Source organism: Dendrobates tinctorius, unplaced genomic scaffold, assembly GCF_039654945.1.
Source record: "Dendrobates tinctorius isolate UK_male_01 unplaced genomic scaffold, ASM3965494v1 ptg000058l, whole genome shotgun sequence".
Taxonomy (NCBI): domain Eukaryota; kingdom Metazoa; phylum Chordata; class Amphibia; order Anura; family Dendrobatidae; genus Dendrobates; species Dendrobates tinctorius.
Window position 1 is genome coordinate 4,633,108 of NW_027361726.1, and position 21,156 is coordinate 4,654,263.

At 47.0% G+C, this 21,156-nt stretch overlaps 1 protein-coding gene across 4 annotated transcripts in view; it reads left to right on the top strand.

Moving 5' to 3' along the window:
• FERMT2 (FERM domain containing kindlin 2) overlaps positions 1 to 21,156 on the top strand; it is a 70,558-nt gene that overhangs the window by 39,444 nt on the left and 9,958 nt on the right. For all 4 annotated transcript variants that reach the window (XM_073577950.1, XM_073577951.1, XM_073577948.1 and 1 more), the window contains 7 exons: positions 9,054 to 9,188; positions 9,990 to 10,215; positions 10,318 to 10,420; positions 11,149 to 11,256; positions 17,317 to 17,451; positions 18,137 to 18,186; positions 19,817 to 19,941. In XM_073577950.1, the coding sequence (XP_073434051.1) occupies positions 9,054 to 9,188; positions 9,990 to 10,215; positions 10,318 to 10,420; positions 11,149 to 11,256; positions 17,317 to 17,451; positions 18,137 to 18,186; positions 19,817 to 19,941 (882 nt within the window). The remainder of the gene's footprint in view (positions 1 to 9,053; positions 9,189 to 9,989; positions 10,216 to 10,317; positions 10,421 to 11,148; positions 11,257 to 17,316; positions 17,452 to 18,136; positions 18,187 to 19,816; positions 19,942 to 21,156) is intronic.

Below are 21,156 nucleotides of genomic sequence, written 5' to 3' on the forward strand. Positions count from 1 at the left end.
CTGGCCTTAGGATTACTCTATCCTGTAAGAACTCTGTGTAAGGAGGAAATCTGGAAAGTGCCTGTATATCGCTCACCCTACGCGCGGATGTTATTGCTACCAGGAATGCTGTCTTAAGAGATATAATCTTTAGTGAGGCGGAATCTAAAGGTTCAAACGGACTTTCTGTCATGGCTGTAAGGACTAAGTTTAAGTCCCACGGTACGCATCTGTCTTTGTGTATAGGTCTCGATCTGGCCGCTGCTCTGATGAACCTTGCTACCCAATAATCCTTTGCAATATCAGCTGCAAACAGGGCCCCTAAGGCTGAAACTTGTACTTTTAGCGTACTTGTGGAGAGACCCAATTCGAAACCTTTCTGGAGAAATTCCAGAATATGTTTCGTGGGAATTCCATCTCTGATGTCAAAGTGAAAGGTGGACAAGAAGCGTTTCCAGGTCCTAGCATAGATATTAGTGGTGGTTAATTTTCTGCTTCTTAGGAGGGTGTCAATTAAGTTCTTGGAGAACCCTCTATTTTTTAATAGTGACCTTTCAAATACCACGCCGTCAAATGAAGTCCCGCTACTTGTGGGTGGCTGACTGGCCCCTGGTAGAGGAGATCCGGAAGGTTCGGCAGTACCCAGGGATCGCCTACCGACATGGTCCTCAACCACGCGAACCAGGTCCTCCTGGGCCAAAAGGGGACAATCAGTATGACTCTTGCCTGATCCTCTCTGATCTTCCTGACTACCAGAGGAAGAAGATTCAATGGTGGGAAGGCGTATGCCAGAGAAAAGTCCCATCTTATCAGTAGGGCATCCACCGCCAGGGGATTTTCCCTGGGGTTCAGAGAGCAGAACAATCTTTCTTTTCTGTTTTTTCTGGTGGCAAAGAGGTCTACCTCTGGCTGGCCCCATCTGCGGACAATCTGGCGGTAAATATCTTTGTTCAAAGCCCATTCTCCTTGTCTTAGAGCCTTGCGGCTTAAAAAGTCTGCTCTTACATTGTCCTTTCCGCTGATGTGGAGCGCGGTCAAAGATAGACAATTTCTCTCTGCTATCTGGAGGAGCCGTTCTGTTATCTGCATCAGCGCTGGAGCGGGTTCCACCTTGGTGGTTGACATATGCTACCGCTACCTGGTTGTCCTAGTGTATCCTCACATGATGGCCCTGCAGGTAGATAATGAGTTTCTTGACTGCCCGCTCTATCGCCAATAGTTCTCTCTGGTTGGATGAGATTTCAGAATTAGAATCCCACTGGCCCTGTACCACTATGTCCCCCATATGGGCTCCCCAACCGAAGGAACTTGCGTCTGTGGTTATAATACGGGTTATCTGTGTTATCCAGGGCACCCCTGACGCTAGGTTCTCGCTCTCAAGCCACCATCTCAGTGATGTAACAGTTGAGGGGCTTAGACACATCCGACCCTGTAAGGAGCCTCCAAGGGCCCTGCTATTAATCAAGACGTCGTTTTGAAGGGTTCTGGTATGGAACTGTGCCCACCTTACTGCTGGGATGCATGAAGTTAGAGAACCTAACAGGGACATGGCCTGTCTGAGGGTCATAGATGGATTATCCATTGCCCGAAGAACCTGCTCCTGTATCTTTTGTAATTTATCTAGTGGTAGCAGGCACCGCTGAGTGTCTGAATTTAGTATCAACCCTAAAAATTTCTGTATTTTTAAGGGCTGGAGTCGGGATTTCTCGTAGTTTAAAATCCATCCCAGGTTTTCTAACCTGGATCTAGCTTTTTCTATCTGGGATTTACAATGACCCACCGATTTTCCTACAATCAAGAAATCGTCTAAATATGGAATGATTAAGACGTCAACCTCTCGTAAGTGAGCCATAACTTCGGCCACTAACTTTGTAAAAACCCTGGGTGCTGCTGAGAGACCAAAGGGAAGGGCTCTATACTGAAAATGACGTACTGTGCCCTCTACTGAAACTGCCACCCTCAGGAACTGCTGGAAGTCTGTATGGATAGGTACATGATAGTACGCGTCTTTCAAATCTATGACTGCCATAAAACAACCTTTAAACAATATTTTTATTGTTGTATTAATGGACTCCATTTTGAATGTATGATTAATCAAAAACTCGTTAAGGGAACGAAGGTTTATAATCGTTCTGAATGTGTTATCAGGTTTCTGGATTAGAAACAGGGGAGAGTAAAACCCTCTTCCCCTTTCAGCCTCTGGAACCTCTACCAGGACATTTTTCTGACATAGGCTCAAGACTTCCGCTTCTAAAGCCGCTTGTTCGAGATGAGAAGATCTTAAGGGGGTCAGTTTAAAGGTGTCCCGCGGGATCTGGGTAAATTCCAACGTAAGCCCGGTGGATATTACCTTACGCGCCCAGTCACTATTCGTAATCTGTGACCATGCCGGGAAGAAGGATGACAGTCTACCCCCCACGGGAACCGCTAGTCATTGATTTGGTTTCTTTTGATCTCTCGACGAGCGAGTAAACATATAGCCCGTACCTCGTCTCCTTCTGTCTTCCCATCTGGGTCGATCTCTAACAGGCGAAGAGTTGCGCCTTCTCCCCTGGCCAAATCTCCTTCTACCAAATGGGCGACGGTAGGACGCTGATGAAAGGTTTGGGAATCTTTTCTTGTCGTCCCCCGCCTTTTCAAGCAGCTCGTCTAGGACAGTTCCAAACAAATATTCGCCCTCACATGGAATCGCACAGAGCTTTGCTCTGGACTGGATATCTCCCTGCCAGCACTTTAGCCACAGGGCTCTGCGAGCTGCGTTAGAGAGACCTGCTGCTCTGGCGGCCATTCTCACTGCATCCGCTGAGGCATCTGCCAGGAAGGCTGCTCCCTCTTGGATGGTCGGTAGGGCCCCAAGAATTGTCTGTCTTGATGTACCCTGTTTTAGTTGTGACTCCAACTGGTCCAACCAGACCATCATGGACCTGGCCGTGCACGTTGAAGCCACTGCTGGTCTTAAGGACCCGGCCGCCATCTCCCAGGTGTTTTTCAGGAAAGTATCAGCTTTCCTGTCTAAGGGATCTTTAAGGGATCCCATGTCCTCAAAGGGGAGCGAGGATTTTTTTGATGCCTTCGCAATGGCAGCGTCTAATTTTGGGGCTCTGTCCCAAGAACTTACTGCTGGATCGTCGAAGGGGTATCTCCTTTTGAGGGCTGGTGGTAGCGACCCTCTTTTGTCCGGTTTTTTCCACTCTCTGTGGATCAGATCCTGTATCTTTTGATTTAACGGAAAGACTCTCCGCTTCCTCTGTTCCAGTCCACCGAACATGACATCCTGCATGGATAAATGGGGTTTAGCCTCCATTGTCCCTCTGACTGCTTTGACCAGCTTGTCTACCCGGTCAAGAGGCAGACAAAATCGCCCCGAGTCCTCTTCTCCTGAGGAGGACGAGGGAGATGAAGCCTGGGAGTCTCTGCTTTTTCTCCACTCTACCGAGGAATCAGACTCCGCCGGGACCTCGCCCCTTAGACTTTGCGGCTGAGACAAGGACTTTAGGGTTTCCCTCATTTCTACCCTGACAATGTCTCTCAAACTCGCCGCTACTGCAGGCGACTCTTCTGCCACCGTCTGCTGAATACAGGGGGGGCACAATCTTTTGAGGCACGCGTCCGGTAATGGGCATGCACAGAGTGCGCATTCGCTATGCTTATTTTTACTTGTAGCTTTTTTCCCTAGAAAAAGAAAAACACAGAAGGGGGGTCCCGTCACTGAGTGAACTTTCACGAAGATCACTTACCAGTGCCACAATCAAGTACCGGAGAACGAGGGGGATTTCTTTCGGTCGATGCTCCTGTCTGCCTGGAGGAGCTCTTACGAGTGGACTGGTCACTTCGTCCCGCATTACTGTCACGGGACCCTTTCTTTTTCTGTTTGACCTGCCGAAGGTCATCCAGGGGCGGCAGTGATGTTTGCCGCTGCTGCCCTTGCTTCTGCCGCTGCTGCTGCTGCTGCTCTCGATCGCTTTCCATTACCACTGCTGCTGCTGCACACTGCTGCATGTAGTAATGTGGCCAAGGCAAGGTACCCTGCCCGGGTCCCGCCTAAATACCCCCTCCTCCGGTCAGCAGTATCCATGCCGCGCCGCTCCCCCCCCCTTAACGGAGCTCCCTACCCCAGCTGGCGCCCGACCCCGCGCCATCGGTGTTTCCGATGGGCGCCGCCATCTTGGAATCGCCGCGCATGCGCAGTGGCGCGCTGACCCGGAAGCGCCTCCTCCGCCCGCCCCCTGACGTCACCGCTACCCCGGAAACGCCGGAAGCCCCACGGGACGCCCGGGAGCTCCGGAGCAGCGCCCGGTCGCAGCCCCCTGCACAGCGCTGCCAACATATCTGCGCCGCCGGAGCCGGGAATCCCCGGGGGGGGGGGGTATACTTACCGGCGGCGGCTTAATTCCGGAGACGGACATCCTCCGGACGCCGCTCCCTGCTGTCCACGCCACCGCCGTGACACCCATCCTGGGCCACCGTGGCGCCTTCCAGGAGATCCGAACCAGGCCGAGGTAGGAGACCCCCTCGCTACCGGTGTCGGCTGGCCGGCCTGGGATCCATTTCTTCTGTAGGATCCCGTCCCCTCAGGAACAGGAAACCAACTGATGCGTGGGAGAGGTGCCGCCCTTTTGTATCTGTAGGTTTCCTGTTCCTATAGGGCGGATCCCCTCTCTCGTGGTGCTGTCATGGGAGTCCGAATAAAAGTCCTGATGCTGATGTAAAACTTTGTATTAAAAGATGGAGGGTTGTGATTTCATTAACAAAAAAATGATCAGCCCTCGCCCCATGCTTCATCAATGCTCAGCGACTTAATTCTAGTTCGTGCCTTGTATTGATTGCTCTCTGCTGAATGGCCCATTTTTAGTGAATTTCTCTGTAGCTAATTGTGTGGAACGTTTGTGCGGATGATGGGCATCATAGTGGTCACTTTGTGTGATGTGATGAGCCCCCTCTTAGTGAGAACTGTAAGAATGTAAATCCCTTACAGACTGTGATTGTTGTAGGGACAGGGAAAGGTCAGCCGATAGAGAGGAGATTGTTCCCTACAGGCACCAAGCGACACTTTCATCGGCCGCACATTCCACATCTCAAGGAGTCAATGCAATAATCTCAAGTGTGTTTATACTCGGGGAGGTGGAGGGGGCAGATACTTATTCTCTTTACACATATGATGAAAAATCCAACACGGAAGCAGTCTCTTGATTGCTGCCTAGGTGCAGGAATATTTAATCATCTGCAATGTATTTTCCCTCCCTTACATGGGCTAAGATTAATTCACCTCTTATACTTTTAAACGTTTTGGGTTTAGCTGCAATGTAATAAATCTACCGAAAATTTAAAGGAAATGTCCAGAAGCATTTCAGGACATGTCACTGGAGGGGTCCTACGACGCTTCAGTTCTATGAGAATGGTGGAGATAGCCTTTGCTTGGAAATGAATGGTTTTTGCATAGGTTTCCTCCCTCACGCCAAAATATATTTCAATCTCGAAAAGACTTCACATTTCTGCAATGGATCAACCATATAGAAATCTGAATATTGCTGCAGATTTTGTTGCAGTTTTGCCGCAAAGTTTCCCCTTTTACAATGGTGATATCTGCAGCAAAAATGTACATACGGTCAATCCACAGTGCGAGGCAGTGGCCGGGGAGTGTGATCTGTCGTGAGACCTCACCGATGACACTGCTGCTAAAATACACAGTGGATTTGTCGCGCTTAGAGGACACCTTTTAGAGAAGATGCAAGTAGAGAACATCAGGTAGTGATAGACAATTGTCTAAGTTCACAAAGTTCCTTCTCGATTACTCCCATCCTTTGGTTTTTCAAGGCATGTAAAGGGTTTGGAAACATTGGGTACAAATTCCTAAACCTCAACCAGATGGGTATTTTGGGCCATATTTGTTATTGAGGAGGAGGAAGATGTGAGTTGACATACTGAGCTCTTCAGGTTACAATGTGTCTTCTTGTGCTGAGGCTTCTCCTGTTACTCCATGTTGCTACTTTCTTGCTGTTACATCTGTTTATATTGCAGACAGATCCCAGTGGGATTTCGTTGTTGTAAATCTAATTGGCTGGCAGAACACAGTACACCCAGGCCAAGGTGATCGTGTTTTATTTGATCCATCCAGCGGAGGCTTTGGCTTGTGATCTCAGAAGATGACTCCTGGTACACTTGGCTATGAGAACTAAAAATCCCTGATCTACCACCATCCACGTTACTAACTGCGTCACTTAATCTGTTTCTTAGAAAGCTGGATTTCCAATATGACTATAATTAAATGCTTGTTGTCTAATGAAGATCCCAATATGGACCTTAACAGCAGGATGTTAAGTGGTCTCCTTCTCAATACAGTGGGGCTTCACTTTAAAAAGTGTCAGAATTTGCTTTTGCAGGATGTTTTTACCCTGCAGTAATTACATGCCATGATGGCTAATGGGGGGATATTACTGTTATGGCAGGCAAAACATTGGGGTCCTGAGTCACTGCCCCCATGGCCACACACTGCACAGTGTATGCATCTGTCAGGGTGGGAGGAGGGTGCAGTCTTTGAACCTTGGTCACACAACAGATTTAGCAGCTTCTCCCCCTCCTACATACAGCTGCCAGGGACTTCAAAGCTCTTAACCGGATACATGACCGGCTTATATAAGTTCCTACTGCATGATAGGAAGTGCCCACACACAAGTATTTCCTTATCACTGCCCTACAGTGCCAAGCACAGGCTCCCCAAGCTTTATCTTCTGCTTATTTTATTTATTTTAATCATTCTTGTAATAATAATAATAAATTTTATTTTTATAGCACCGACATATTCCGCAGCACTTTACATTTCAGAGGGGATTTGTACAGACAATAGACATTACAGCATAACAATAATCACATACAGTAGATTATAACAAATACCAAGAGGAGTGAGGGCCCTGCTCGCAAGCTTACAGTCTATGAGGAAAGAGGGAGACACGAAAGGTGGGTGGTAACAGTTACCCTGATTGTATGGACCAGTCATAATGTTAAGTGTGTAACAGTAATATATTCTTGTATATATCATACAGCTATAGAGATTTCTCCCGTGCTGCACCAGTTTTGTAGAATCGCTGCCATGGACTTCTTGCTTTCAGCAGTCCCAGTTGTAAATGTGTGGGTCTGTCAGGTTTCCATGATTTGTATACAATCTGACCTAGTCATGGTAGATCCCCTCCACCCTGTCCTCATCCAGCTCCCACAGCTCATCACCTTCTATCTGTGTTGGATAATAGCCGAGTGATGAGTTGATGAAGCTTGATCTGGAGCTATGGCCAATGCCTTGGCCTAAACCATTAACACCATGTCTCCATTGTGTCAAGTTCCCTATAAATTGTCATGATTTCAGCAGGACCATCCAATCCCCTATTGTGTATGTCGGGGTGGGCCCAGGACACCATCTGTTGGTGGAAAGAAGGATTGGAAATGTTGGATTTCCACAGCTGATAAGCCATACAAGCCCTCGCTCCCTCTTACAAAACACAGCCGTGCCCCGCTTACTTCTATATGGGGGATCAGGGGTGATGGCTGTCTGCCCAGCTACCTACTACTACCTTATCTATAGCCAAGATTAATTACTAAAGTGGGCCAACAGTTACAACTGTAAGAGGGTGTATACTTTTGTAAAAATGTATTTTTTTTGCTTCCATGCATCTATAAATAATGCAGTAACTTGCATATGATTGGATTAAAAAGCCGCAACCATGCTGTGTATAGAGCAACTATGTTTCCCTGATTGTTCGTAGTCTAATCTGTGTTGTCTGATCTTGCTGTTCTGCTTTCCTCCAGGCCATCAATCCAATATGTTGTGGTAGCTGACATTTGGTAGGTTTACCCTCCCCTGTATACTAGGGGACAGTTCGAGGGGTAACATCATGTCAACATGGAAAAGCACCAACATATTCCACAGCGCAGCACAAAGATTGTCGTCAGTCCCTACAATTAATGGGGCTCTTAATGTTTTTTTCCATGGACACAAACACACTACGGTGAATTTCTGGACCTTTTTAGTGAATCTTTGGAATGTGGGAGGAAGTTGAGTACCGAGGGAAACCCATGCAAACAGCAGGAGGACAAATTATAGATTTTGTCTTTAGTTGTTTTTGAACTCAGAGATGGAATCATCCCTTGTTTCTTCACCGCGCCGGTCCCTTGTTTCTTCGCCGTGGAGGGGACGACTTTGAATGTGACTTGTACTACAGCTTTGGCCCAATTGGCACATGAAGCAGAATGAGGAGATGCCATTGACATCCACGAGCTCAGATTGGAATGTGACACATTGCTTCATGTTCATACAATCCAGGGCACAGACTAAGCCCGGAGCTCCAGCAATGGTCGTGTCCGCGTCCCCCCAGCCCTCTGACTCTGTCTCACTGTTTTGCTGTTTAAACTTTTTGTTCTTTCATGTGTTAAATATTGCAAAATTGCAGGCAAAACTGTCTTTCCCCTTAAAAGGCTGTTTTGTCTTTTCAAGGCCGGGCAAAAAAAGATAAATTCCTTTTTGCTGCCAGTTTAAATACATAACTTTTTAAGTCTTTGTCTTCCTGGCCAATGACCCAGCTCTTAAAATGTGATTTCTCCATCAGCGATAAGTTACAAAATACACGTGTGGTTCAGCAGCCGGAGCCAAAGCCAGAGAATCCTAAAAGGCATTTACCCCCAAACGATCCCCCGTCCTCTTCTGTTAGAATTCATGACAGCAAATATATAAAAAAAATGTAAAAAAATTTCCAGAAGAGGTAACAAGAGGGAGGGATGGCAGAAGTGTTAAATCTGGAGTAAAATGGTCAAATCGGTCCTGTGGTTATGAAACACTGCCGACAATGATAATCCAATTATCAATTAATTGATCCATTTCCTGGAGGAATAACAGAGCAAACAGCACAAAGCAGAGTCACAAGAAAAGCTGCTCCTTGAATTATGATACGTTTTTAGTAAAACCGAGCTGTCCGGAGCGGAGACTGCTTCTTTTTACATTTAGCCATTTCACAGTTGTATTTGTTCTTGGAAAAGCTCAGTGACTTCATTAGAAGATTTTAGTTAATAATCATTTTATTCTCTTGCAGATATCCGACACCCGGAGGAACTTTCACTTCTCCGGAAACCGCGAGATCCAACAAAGAAAAAAAAGAAAAAGATGGAAGATAATCAAACCGAAGAGAACATTCTGGAACTAGATGGACCTTTAACACCGGGAACTGGTCAGTATAGGACAGGAAGCGATAATCTAATGGCAGCCATGTCTACCTGTACGAATATCCTTTACCTAGGTTATACCTTTATGCCTGGGTTCTATGTTATATCCTTTCTCTAAGTTTCTGTGGATGTGATATGTGTAGGTTACATTCTCATGCCTTGGATATAGTCACTGGTGGACACAGACAGCAGGGGCCCCTGTGCAAGAGCAATGTATGGGCCCCTGTGCAGCCCAATAGCTCATCATGATGTACATTCTCTTTGCTTTAGAGGTAGAAGTGACCCCGGCACCTCCTGGGCTCCTGGTTGGTTGCATCAATGATATGTCTGCCCCTGGTTATAGCCTTAAGAGAATGATGCTTATCTTCCTTGGTATGGAAAGCATTGGGCATATTGAAATTCAACATGCCCAGTCCTTCCCTCCCTGACATAATCTAGGCATTTTATAGGAACCCATCTATTCTGCTGACTGAGCACTGTCCTACTATTCTTCACTCTCTGGCTTTCTCATTTCCTTTCTTTCTTTTTCTTTTCTTTTTCCTTTTCCTCCTCTTTCTATAGGAAATGAGGTTCTTTACATCGGGCCGGTAAAAGGTGAGCGCATTCTCTGCCTCGGTGTCTCCGCTCCTGTCTTCTTCCCTTTGTTTTCCCACCTTCTTGTATTTCATTTTGCTGGCTCGTGTAGCATGCAGGACTTGTGTTGTGACCATTTTTTTTCTTTAGTTTGTTTTAATAACATTTATAGCAGAAGAAAACAAAATTCTAAATCACTTTTTCTGCTTCCCTTTTTTTATTTTTTCTTTTAGGAAGTATATACTCCAGCCCTGGCTTGTATAGTAAAACCATGACCCCGACGTATGACTCCCGTGACGGCAGCCCTCTTTCACCCACTTCAGCATGGTTTGGGGATAGTGCCTTGTCAGAGGGCAACCCTGGCATCCTGGCTGTCAGCCAACCAATCACGTCTCCAGATATCCTGACCAAATTGTACAAGCCCCAAACACTTCTTGACAAAGCCAAAATTAATCAGGGGTAAGAGGTTTATTTTATTGCTTTTTTTTGTTTGTTTTTTTTTGTTTCAGAATTCTTTTCTTATTTTACTGATTAATAAATGTACTTGCTCCTCTTCTTCAGCTGGCTGGACTCCTCGCGATCTCTCATGGAACAAGATGTCAAAGAAAATGAGGCTTTACTTCTACGATTCAAGTATCACAGCTTCTTTGATTTGAATCCTAAGGTAATTCCACCACTTACCAGCAGATGGCAGTAGTCATGGGGCAAAATCTTGTCTGGTAATCAAAAATAAACTTAAAGGGGTTGTACGAGGTGGGAAAAAATGTTTGTTTTTCTAGAAACAGTGGCACCTTTGTTACCGGCTTCTGATATTTCTGATCACAGCCAGTTCGTGTGCTGGGTTTATCAGAAAAAGGTGTCCATGATTTTCTGATCTTGTGTAACCCCCTATAGGGCCCGAGTGCTCATCCAGCACACTGTAGTTCCAATTCTTCATGACTGATAACTAAAGTAAGTACCGGCAGATGTAGTGCCTGGAGGAACTATAGAGTCTCATGGCCAGGCATTGCTTTAATTGTTACAACTTTTTGGACTGTATGAACAGCGGTGTGACGATCACGGTCACAGAGGGTGGCCCGCCGATGACAGCGCCTATTACTCCTGGATGTGCATCCGAGGACGTACGTCCAGCTGAAATGTATTGTGGTGCAAAGACCCGCCGGGATCCTATATCGCGATGCATGCTGCCGGGCAACTGTCAATCGGAGGCCGCCAGCTGACATAGGGGTGCCCGGCATTGGCATTGCATGGCAGGGACATTGTATCGCCATAGCAGGCACGCCTGTGTCAGGTGGCGTCTACCGAAGAGGATATCACACAGCGTGGGAATGGAAGAAGGGCAGGGGATAGATTTTGCCTTTTTTTCCTGATTTTTCTCTTGGTGTTTTGTAGTATGACGCCATCCGCATCAACCAACTCTTTGAACAAGCAAAATGGTCCATCCTGCTGGAGGAGATTGAGTGCACGGAGGAGGAGATGATGATGTTCGCCGCTCTGCAGGTGGGTAGATCAGGGATTGGCCCGGTCTAGATTACAGTTTCCTCTTTTTCCCTCTTTTAGTCCTGTGGCCCCTCTGCGTTTTGCGAAGGGGACAATGGGTTTTATTTGTAGTATTATTTTGCAGCACATCTGAGCACTGCCCTGGGAATAGCGATGCTTCCTGCGACTCTGCTGAGCGCTGCTCTGGGAATAGTGATGCTTCCTGGGACTCTGAGCGCTGCTCTGGGAATAGTGGCGCTTCCTGCGACTCTGCTGAGCGCTGCTCTGGGAATAACCAGGCTTCCTGCGACTCTGCTGAGCGCTGCTCTGGGAATAACAAGGCTTCCTGTGACTCTGCTGACCGCTGCTCTGGGGATAGCGACACTTCCTGTGACTCTGCTGAGCGCTGCTCTGGGGATAGCGAGGCTTCCTGCTGCTCTGCTGAGCGCTGCTCTGGGGATAGCGAGGCTTCCTGCGACTCTGCTGGGCGCTGCTCTGGGATAAGTGACTCTTCCTGCAACTCTGCTGAGCGTTGCTCTGGGAATAGCGATTCTTCCTGCGACTCTGCTGAGCGCTGCTCTGGGATAAGTGACTCTTCCTGCAACTCTGCTGGGCGCTGCTCTGGGATAAGTGACTCTTCTTGCAACTCTGCTGAGCGCTGCTCTGGGATAAGTGACTCTTCCTGCAACTCTGCTGAGCGCTGCTCTGGGAATAGCGATTCTTCCTGTGACTCTGCTGGGCGCTGTTCTGGGGATAGCGAGGCTTCCTGCTGCTCTGCTGAGCGCTGCTCTGGGGATAGCGAGGCTTCCTGCTACTCTGCTGAGCGCTGTTCTGGGAATAGCGACGCTTCCTGCGACTCTGCTGAGCGCTGTTCTGGGATAAGTGACTCTTCCTGCGACTCTGCTGAGCGCTGCTCTGGGGATAGCGAGGCTTCCTGCGACTGCTGGGCGCTGCTCTGGGAATAGCGAGGCTTCCTGCGACTGCTGGGCGCTGCTCTGGGAATAGCGAGGCTTCCTGCGACTGCTGGGCGCTGCTCTGGGAATAGCGAGGCTTCCTGCGACTGCTGGGCGCTGCTCTGGGAATAGCGAGGCTTCCTGCGACTGCTGGGCGCTGCTCTGGGAATAGCGAGGCTTCCTGCGACTGCTGGGCGCTGCTCTGGGGATAGCGAGGCTTCCTGCGACTGCTGGGCACTGCTCTGGGGATAGCGAGGCTTCCTGCGACTGCTGGGCGCTGCTCTGGGAATAGCGAGGCTTCCTGCGACTGCTGGGCGCTGCTCTGGGGATAGCGAGGCTTCCTGCGACTGCTGGGCGCTGCTCTGGGGATAGCGAGGCTTCCTGCGACTGCTGGGCGCTGCTCTGGGGATAGCGAGGCTTCCTGCGACTGTTGGGTGCTGCTCTGGGGATAGCGAGGCTTCCTGCGACTGCTGGGCGCTGCTCTGGGGATAGCGAGGCTTCCTGCGACTGCTGGGCGCTGCTCTGGGGATAGTGAGGCTTCCTGCGACTGCTGGGCGCTGCTCTGGGAATAGCGAGGCTTCCTGCGACTGCTGGGCACTGCTCTGGGAATAGCGAGGCTTCCTGCAACTCTGCAGATCTTTCAGACTGTTCTGTTGACAAAACCAACATTTTGTAGTTCGTGAACTTTATTTTTTCCTACATCTATATTTTTAAGGCAAACCTTTTTCCGTTTGCTACTAACCCAGTGTCTTACGCGGTTTCTTTAGTTCAGATCCGCTGCTGTTTTCTCTGCATACTTACAATTTTAGCTGTCACTGCTAGAGGAGCGATCCGCGACCTGCTGCACGCCAGCTGTTGTGGAAGTCTGTGGGCAAAGGGTACTGGAGTATTATAAAATATATTAGCCACAGGGCATTCTGGGAGTTGTAGTTCCACAACTGCAGGTTGCTGATCTTGCCCCGGACAGTACTTGGTATGGTGCCATAACATGAGACTGTAGACAGATGAGTCCTCTAGTGACTACAGCAGGGGGCTGAGCTTTTACATGTCTGTGCCTAGTGGGTAGAGGACCCCATGCAGGTGATAAGGGAAATACTAGAGATGTGAACACCAAGCTGAGCAATGTTTAAGGACTGTTTAAAATATATTGTCACTACAAAGAAAATTCCATGATTTTTGCCCCTCTGAGCCAGAGCAAAGAGACCTTAACAAGAAAAAAAGATTTAATTTCACTGCTGAATTGTGGAATATATATGCAAATAACTAGCCTGTAATACTACATTTCCCCACAAGTGGCCACTGCAGGTAAAATGCTTGGCTGGCAGAGCATTTCCCCGAGTCGATCACTGGTGATCACCAGGGATTTCTGAGGTTAGACTCAACTGAAGAAAGAACGGCTAAACTAAACAATATATACTTGATGTATTTCTGACATATCCTATGACTAAGAGCGCTTGGATGCCAGAAACGCGTCAGGTTTTTATCTATAGTTTTTGGATTCCATGTTTTTAATGAATCTTGAATAAAGTATGAACTAAATTTGTACACATTGTGGATGGATGTGCCGCTTCTTTCCTTTCCTTAAACAATATATAGGTATACTGAAAACTAAGGTCACGATTGGTCGAGTAGATTTTGCCAGGATTCTGGCTACTTAACGTGTCACAAACTTCTTTTGGCGCCTCTCTCCGCTGTGCACCCTTCATTACCAGACGTACAAAACGCCAATCTGGATGAGTGGGAGCAGATTGGTATGCAAACCGCAGGGGAGAATAAAAGGCCGTGGTAAATGAGGAGTCACCCGGGCTATGGCCGCCGTTCACCTGCTAAGAATCCAGCTCGTCTGTGCAGGGATTTGCGCGGACGTCTCGGCGGAGACATTTCTGTGGCTCGGACATCGGATCTGGGAACGCGGCTGCATTTCCTGTTGTCGTTTTTCTTGCACAGCTGCTGGAGCTGTCAGGGGGCCGCGCTATTTATAAGTGGGCCGCAGGGTGGAGTCGTTTCCTTACATCTCTGGACCCTAGTTCATGTAATTAGCCGCTCACAGCGGACGTCGTAGAAGGACTCATTAATGTCCTAGCCCTTGTGTTCCCGAGAGCGCGGCGTCCTTCCCAGTGTGAATGCGGCACTGGAGTATTGTCCCTGTGATTCAGGACTCCGTCGTCCCTGCAGCGTCTGGGAATGTGATCCGGACCCCCGTGCAATGCTTTCCAGACGCTGTCAGCCATGCTGCTGATTCACAGACGATCATTAATGGTCTCTAGTCGGTGACATTTGATGCCGTGACTCGTATAGCGAGTGAGTAATCCTACAGGAGTGGATGGCTGCCAGACCCCACAATTGGGGGTTCAGGGGGTCCATCAACTTAGAGTTTGTACTGGTAACCTGTGAAATGTCTGCATGGTTAGAATACAATACCAGTCTACTAAACTCGGGCCACTACAACCCCCAATATCATCCGAATATGTTCTGTACATAAGAGACTACAACCCCCAACATGGCGATAATACAATTCTGTTATATTCTGTAAAGAGCGCACTACAACCCCAACATCATCCTAATACAGTTCTAATACGTTCTGTACATAAGACTACAACCCCCACTATGAACCAACCACTGGATATGACCATTATACTATACACAATACCCTCAGAAAGATAACAACAGACTACAACCCCCAACATCATCCTGATAGTTATAATAAGTTCTGTACATAAGAGACTACAACACCCAATTCTATTATACTCTGTAAAGCTAACACAAATTCAAAGAAGCTTTATTGGCACGACTAAATACACATTAGTTTTGCCAAAGCAAGTGTACAAAAGGGAATAGGGATAGGGACTGTAGGGATGTTGGGTAGGGGCTGTAGGGAAGGTGGGTGGGGGCAGATCCAGGATGGGGCTATAGAAGTCCATGGCATAGGGAAGGTGGATGGGGGGCAGATCCAGGGTGGGGCTATAGAAGTCCATGGCATAGGGAAGGTGGATGGCGGCATGGGGGCAGATCCAGGGTGGGGCTATAGAAGTCCATGGCATAGGGAAGGTGGATGGGGGGCAGATCCAGGGTGGGGCTATAGAAGTCCATGGCATAGGGAAGGTGGATGGGGGGCAGATCCAGGGTGGGGCTATAGAAGTCCATGGCATAGGGAAGGTGGATGGGGGGCAGATCCAGGGTGGGGCTATAGAAGTCCATGGCATAGGGAAGGTGGATGGGGGGCAGATCCAGGGTGGGGCTATAGAAGTCCATGGCATAGGGAAGGTGGATGCGGGGGGATAGGGCAGATCCAGGGTGGGGCTATAGAAGTCCAACCCCCAACGTGATTCTAATTCAGTCTGTACATAGACCACTACAACCCCCAATATGAACCAACCACTATAGGACACTACAACCCCCAACATGGATCATAACACAGTTGCAAAATGCTCTGTACAGGGAACACTACAACCCCCATCAGGACCTGACTATTGGGTGGAACTATAACACCATTCTATTATTTATTTTGAGCACTGCTACCCCCAACATGACATGAATATTACCATACACTATACATGAAATTGCATTGTGATCATGCTGGGGGTTGTAGTTCTGGTATACTGTGTACATGTTGTGTTGGGATACACACTACCCTGTTCACAGGAAATAGCACAACTCAAATAACATATGCCACAAGAAAACCCCACAGTTCAATTAGGAAGAGGAGATCAGAGAGTTTTTAAAGCTAAAATCACATAATTTTATTAAACAATGAATAAGAGTACAGAGTATATACATCTAAAATGCCAAGGGTGTGCAAAACAACTTGGTCAGACTATCAATATAAATTAATCGCCGTGGGTCAGCAGTCTATTAAGGAGCTGACATGAACAGCCAATGCTTCTTGCTACCACACGCTGGTGAAAAATGTGCACACAAATAACTCTAATATCACAAAAGCCCAACCAACTAGACAAGTGCATCGCAACAGTGTCCTACCAAAAGAGTCATGAATGAATGCATAATGTCATAGTAAAAACTACACTTACAAGTTGAGAGTGAAACCGTTGCCCTGGCCTGCCGCCCCTACGCGCGTTACGCCGTAGCTTCCTCAGGAGGCGTGGCTTATTTGTAATCTGAGATTAGTATATATATCTTGGGCAACCAATGAAAACAGTCATCCACTTAGATGACATAGCGCATGCGCTCTGACCTATTAAATGCTGCCTATAGAATGAAAGATTGCTATATATTATAAAATAGGCAGCGCATGTATGTATATGTGTGTATATGTATATGTATATATATATAATATATATGGGATCAGTGCGCTAAATCAGCGCTTTAAATGTAAAAATAAATGGTTGCCCAATAATAAAACGTTCAATGGGACACGTAAGTGGGATGACGTCAAGGGAATAGCGGCGCATGCGTGGATGTGTCCCGGCTCAAAAACCAGAGGCCCTCACTCGGCACTCCCGGAATGCTCAACAACCGCAAACCGTGTGAGCACTTTGAGCTCCTCAAGCAGGAACACCGTCAGGCATGCGCACATCGCCCGACCAGAACTTGTGGTGTTTTCTTGTGGCATATGTTGTGTTGGGAGTTGTAGTGGTCTGATTACTGACACTGAGGATCTGGTGGGAATGTCTTGTTTTCGGGCAGGATGGGGGGGATAATTCCTGTAGAGTCTCTGTCCTGCAGCTGGTAGGAGGTCGGCGCTCGGTACAACATCTGGAGAAGTGATGGTGTAGCAGAGCTGTATCTGTGGATTGGGAGGATTCACATGATCCGCCATAGATCAGTCTGTGGTCCGATGTCTCCGATCTCCAGGCTATCGATACTTCATAATCTGTATCGCCGTAAAGTCTTGCAGCCGAGGGCATCTATGATCCGTGCTTTGCTCTCCATAGATATGACCAACCCCCCCATTGATCGCACAGCTAATCCTGGAAGACGGGACTGCTCTCGGCTCTTCCGTGACATCACTGCTGTGCGATGACATTTGTGATGGCCGTAGTCCATCTGAGTAGATGTGGTGCCCAACAACAAACAAACCCAGCTCTGCTACATCCATAGGAAAACCTTCAGCTCTGTGATAGATTCGTAGCTGCTGACTCCAGTCGTCGTGTCCTTTTGTTTCTTGCAGTATCACATAAACAAGCTGTCCATGATGTCATCAGAGAACCATTATAACAACAGCGATAAAGAAGTCGATGAGGTCGATGCGGCTCTGTCTGATCTGGAGATCACCCTGGAGGGAGGAAAGACTTCAACCATCTTGGTAAGATCAGACTTCGGTCAATGTCGTTGAGACCTGGCATTTTTTGCTCCCTTTTAGATTGGCGGAGTCCTGTTCAGCACCCCGTCCGAAGCCACAGAAAGGGGCCACGGAGCTCATTAAAGGGGATGTACAAGATTTAATAACCATGGCTGCTTTCTTCCAGGCAGCCACCTCCCTATGGGGTGTTTGGTGCTGAAGTTCAGCTCTAACGAAAGGAATGAGGCCAAGCTGCAATACCAGGCACAACCTGTGGACCGGGGTGGCAGTGGGTTTTTTTTTTTTTTTTTTTTTTTTTTTTGAAGAAGGGAACAATGTTTTTCTAATTCCAGATAATCTCTTTAAGTATTGTGGACCAATTTCATGCATAGCGATGCTCCGGCCAAACTACCGTGTAGGGAACTGAAGCTCTGATCACCCGTACATTCTTAGCAAGCTGCCATCAGTGGTGGGGTTACACAAATTAGCTGGACTACCTGGCACTCAACAACTAGTCCTGCAGTGCTAATCTCCTGCTGATAAAATACTGATTGTATTGAAACTACAGCATACAGTCTAATTAGTGATACATTGATGGAATCAGGGTCTCTTCCCCTACAATATGCTGCTCTCAGATGAAAAAGCAATAACCTGCTGACAGATTCCCTTTAATACTCTATTGCAATTTTTTTTTTTTTTTTTCTCTTAGGGTGACATCACCTCCATTCCAGAACTCACAGACAACTTAAAAATCTTCAAGTAAGTGCACAAACATCCGACCATAAATTACGGTGATCCAGCATGCCGCTCTGCCCATTGTGCCCAGAATGAGTTCACCCCCAGTGACGCCCCCTTCTGGTCAGCAAGGCTTTGGTCGGCTGGCATCAGGTGCTGTTCTATCTGGGAGGATTGAGATGGGGCAGAGCGGAAATCCTGACCCAGTCCCTGATTCTTGGCACTGCAGCAGGATGACCCCATTGTCATAATGGGGACAACAGCGCTTCAGTGTTTGCAGCCATATCTGGAGGAATCTGCACCTGGGGGGATCGGGTACAGCATTTCGGCTCTGTTTAGATAGTAAAGCTTTGACTTGCATACCTTGGAGTTGAGAAAAGCCTTCTGCCTTTTTCAGAGCTTTGTGGTCTTGATGTATTTTCCATTGGCTCCATACATGGGGAAATCTAAGCGGCACCTGTGCTGGCCGCATCCCTGCAAAGGACTAGAAATTGGTCCTCTGCCCATGTCTTGTTTGTGCTCGGATGAAAACCTGTTCGGCAGGCTGTTGGCATGTTAAAAATGGCACGATATCTGTCTCCTCGAACGCTCAAGTGCTATTTGTGTTGCCGGCACAAGAGATTGGTAAAGGTCAGGATACAGGAGACCCCGCGGGGCACAAGGAGGGACAATGGCGGCGCTGTCAGAATATGGCGGTGGCAGTAACCCAATCTGCTCTTTCTTTAACGACTCCCGAAATGTCAAGCTCCAGAGGCCGCACTTCCAAATTGTGCCCGGAGCGTCTCTATAGGGCCGTGCTCATTAACTCCCGATCTCTTGCTCTGCTTATCTAACTGAAGTCTGGAAGGATTCCAGAGCGAATCCGAACCATGGCCTCCGTGCCGCACACTTGGCCTCCCAGGCAAGGGGAGAGCGCCTTATAATTCACCGCAGAAATCCAAACAAACCTGAAGAGGACACGGACTCCGCGTTGGTAACCGATTCTGCCAAAGTCTGAATTCAAGATCCAATCTCCGTTCGGCATGAGACCAATATTCCGGAGCAGCTTTCAGATGGTTATTTGGATTATTACCCTATTGCATCTCGGAAATATTCTTTATCTCAAGCTCTTCCTTTAAACGAGGAACTGGTTATGTTGAAAGGGTTTTATGGTGATCGAAAGAAAATAGCACCACTCGTATCCACAGGCTGCATGTGGTATTGCAGCTCAGCCCTATTCACATCAGTGGAGTCAAACTGTAATACCACACCCAACCTGTGGACAGGTGTGGCGCTGCTTCTGGAAGAAGAGTTATGTGTTTCTAGTTCTTGACAACACCCAAAAGTAGAGTAGCTGAATACAGACAGCATATGTGGCAGTCTGTATTATGTGAAATGTGATCAGCATTTGTAACATTTCGGGCACAGCCATTGCCGCTCTTTTCTGAGACAATAGTTTCATTTTGTAAACTCTTCGTTGCACTCCCATCATAGACAGATCTGCCCTGTGTGTGGTGACCACTGTCTGACCCGATCATCTGGTGTCTCACTCAGATGGAAACTGAGAATTTGTGCTATCAACTGCGGGTCATCTGATGATTGCAGGATCCTGGCCGAAGGGGAAGATGTCACATAAAAGCAATGGTGATTGTCGTTTCTTTTCTTCTCATCATAGACCCAAGAAACTGACTCTGAAAGGTTATAAGCCGTATTGGTGCACATTCAAAGACACATCAATATCCTGCTACAAGAGTAAAGAAGAAGCGAATGGAACCCCTGCTCATCAGATGAACCTGCGGGGTAAGATAAAGACATGGGACCTATAGTATCAGGTAGTTGTATTCCTGTATTTAGGAGAGCGATATTATAGTAGTTATATTCTTGTACATAGGGGCAGTATTATAGTAGTTATATTCTTGTACATAGGAGCAGCATTATAGTAGTTATATTCTTGTACATAGGAGCAGCATTATAGTAGTTATATTCTTGTACATAGGGGCAGTATTATAGTAATTATATTCTTGTACATGGGGGCAGTATTATAGTAGTTATATTCTTGTACATAGGGGCAGTATTATAGTGGTTTTATTCTTGTACATAGGAGCAGTATTATAGTAGTTATATTCTTGTACATAGGGGCAGTATTATAGTAGTTATATTCTTGTACATAGGGGCAGTATTATAGTAGTTATATTCTTGTATATAGGGGCAGTATTATAGTAGTTATATTCTTGTACATAGGGGCAGTATTATAGTAGTTATATTCTTGTATATAGGGGCAGTATTATAGTAGTTATATTCTTGTACATAGGGGCAGTATTATAGTAGTTATATTCTTGTATATAGGGGACAGTATTATAGTAGTTATATTCTTGTATATAGGGGGCAGTATTATAGTAGTTATATTCTTGTACATAGGGAACAGTATTATAGTCGTTATATTCTTGTACATAGGAGCAGTATTATAGTAGTTATACTCTTGTACATAGGGGGCAGTATTATAGTAGCTATATTCTTGTACATAGGGGCAGTATTATAGTAGTTATGTTCTTGTACATGGGGCAGTATTATAGTAGTCATATTCTTGTATATAGGAGCAGTATTATAGTAGTTATATTCTTGTATATAGGGGGCAGTATTATAGTAGTTATAGTACTGCTCCTATGTACAAGAATATATTAGTTATATTCTTGTACACAGGGGGCAGTATTATAGTAGTTACATTCTTGTACACAGGGGGCAGTAATATAGTATTTTTCTTCAGTCAGAGCTGTTATTCCCTGAGGTGTTATATTCAGTAGTGTAGGTAGTTTGTCGTCCAGTCACCAGTTCCCCGTTTAGTTGTGCAGTAAATACAGTTGCTGCCAGATGATGTCAGGCCACAGTCATGACAGATGGCGCCAGGAATACTTTTTTAGGTACATTGATCTGCTCCAAGAGCCGGTGACTGCGCTTTATGGAATGCTGATCCTCGGAGTTATAATTGGAGCTTGGCTCTATCGTTCAGGATATGTG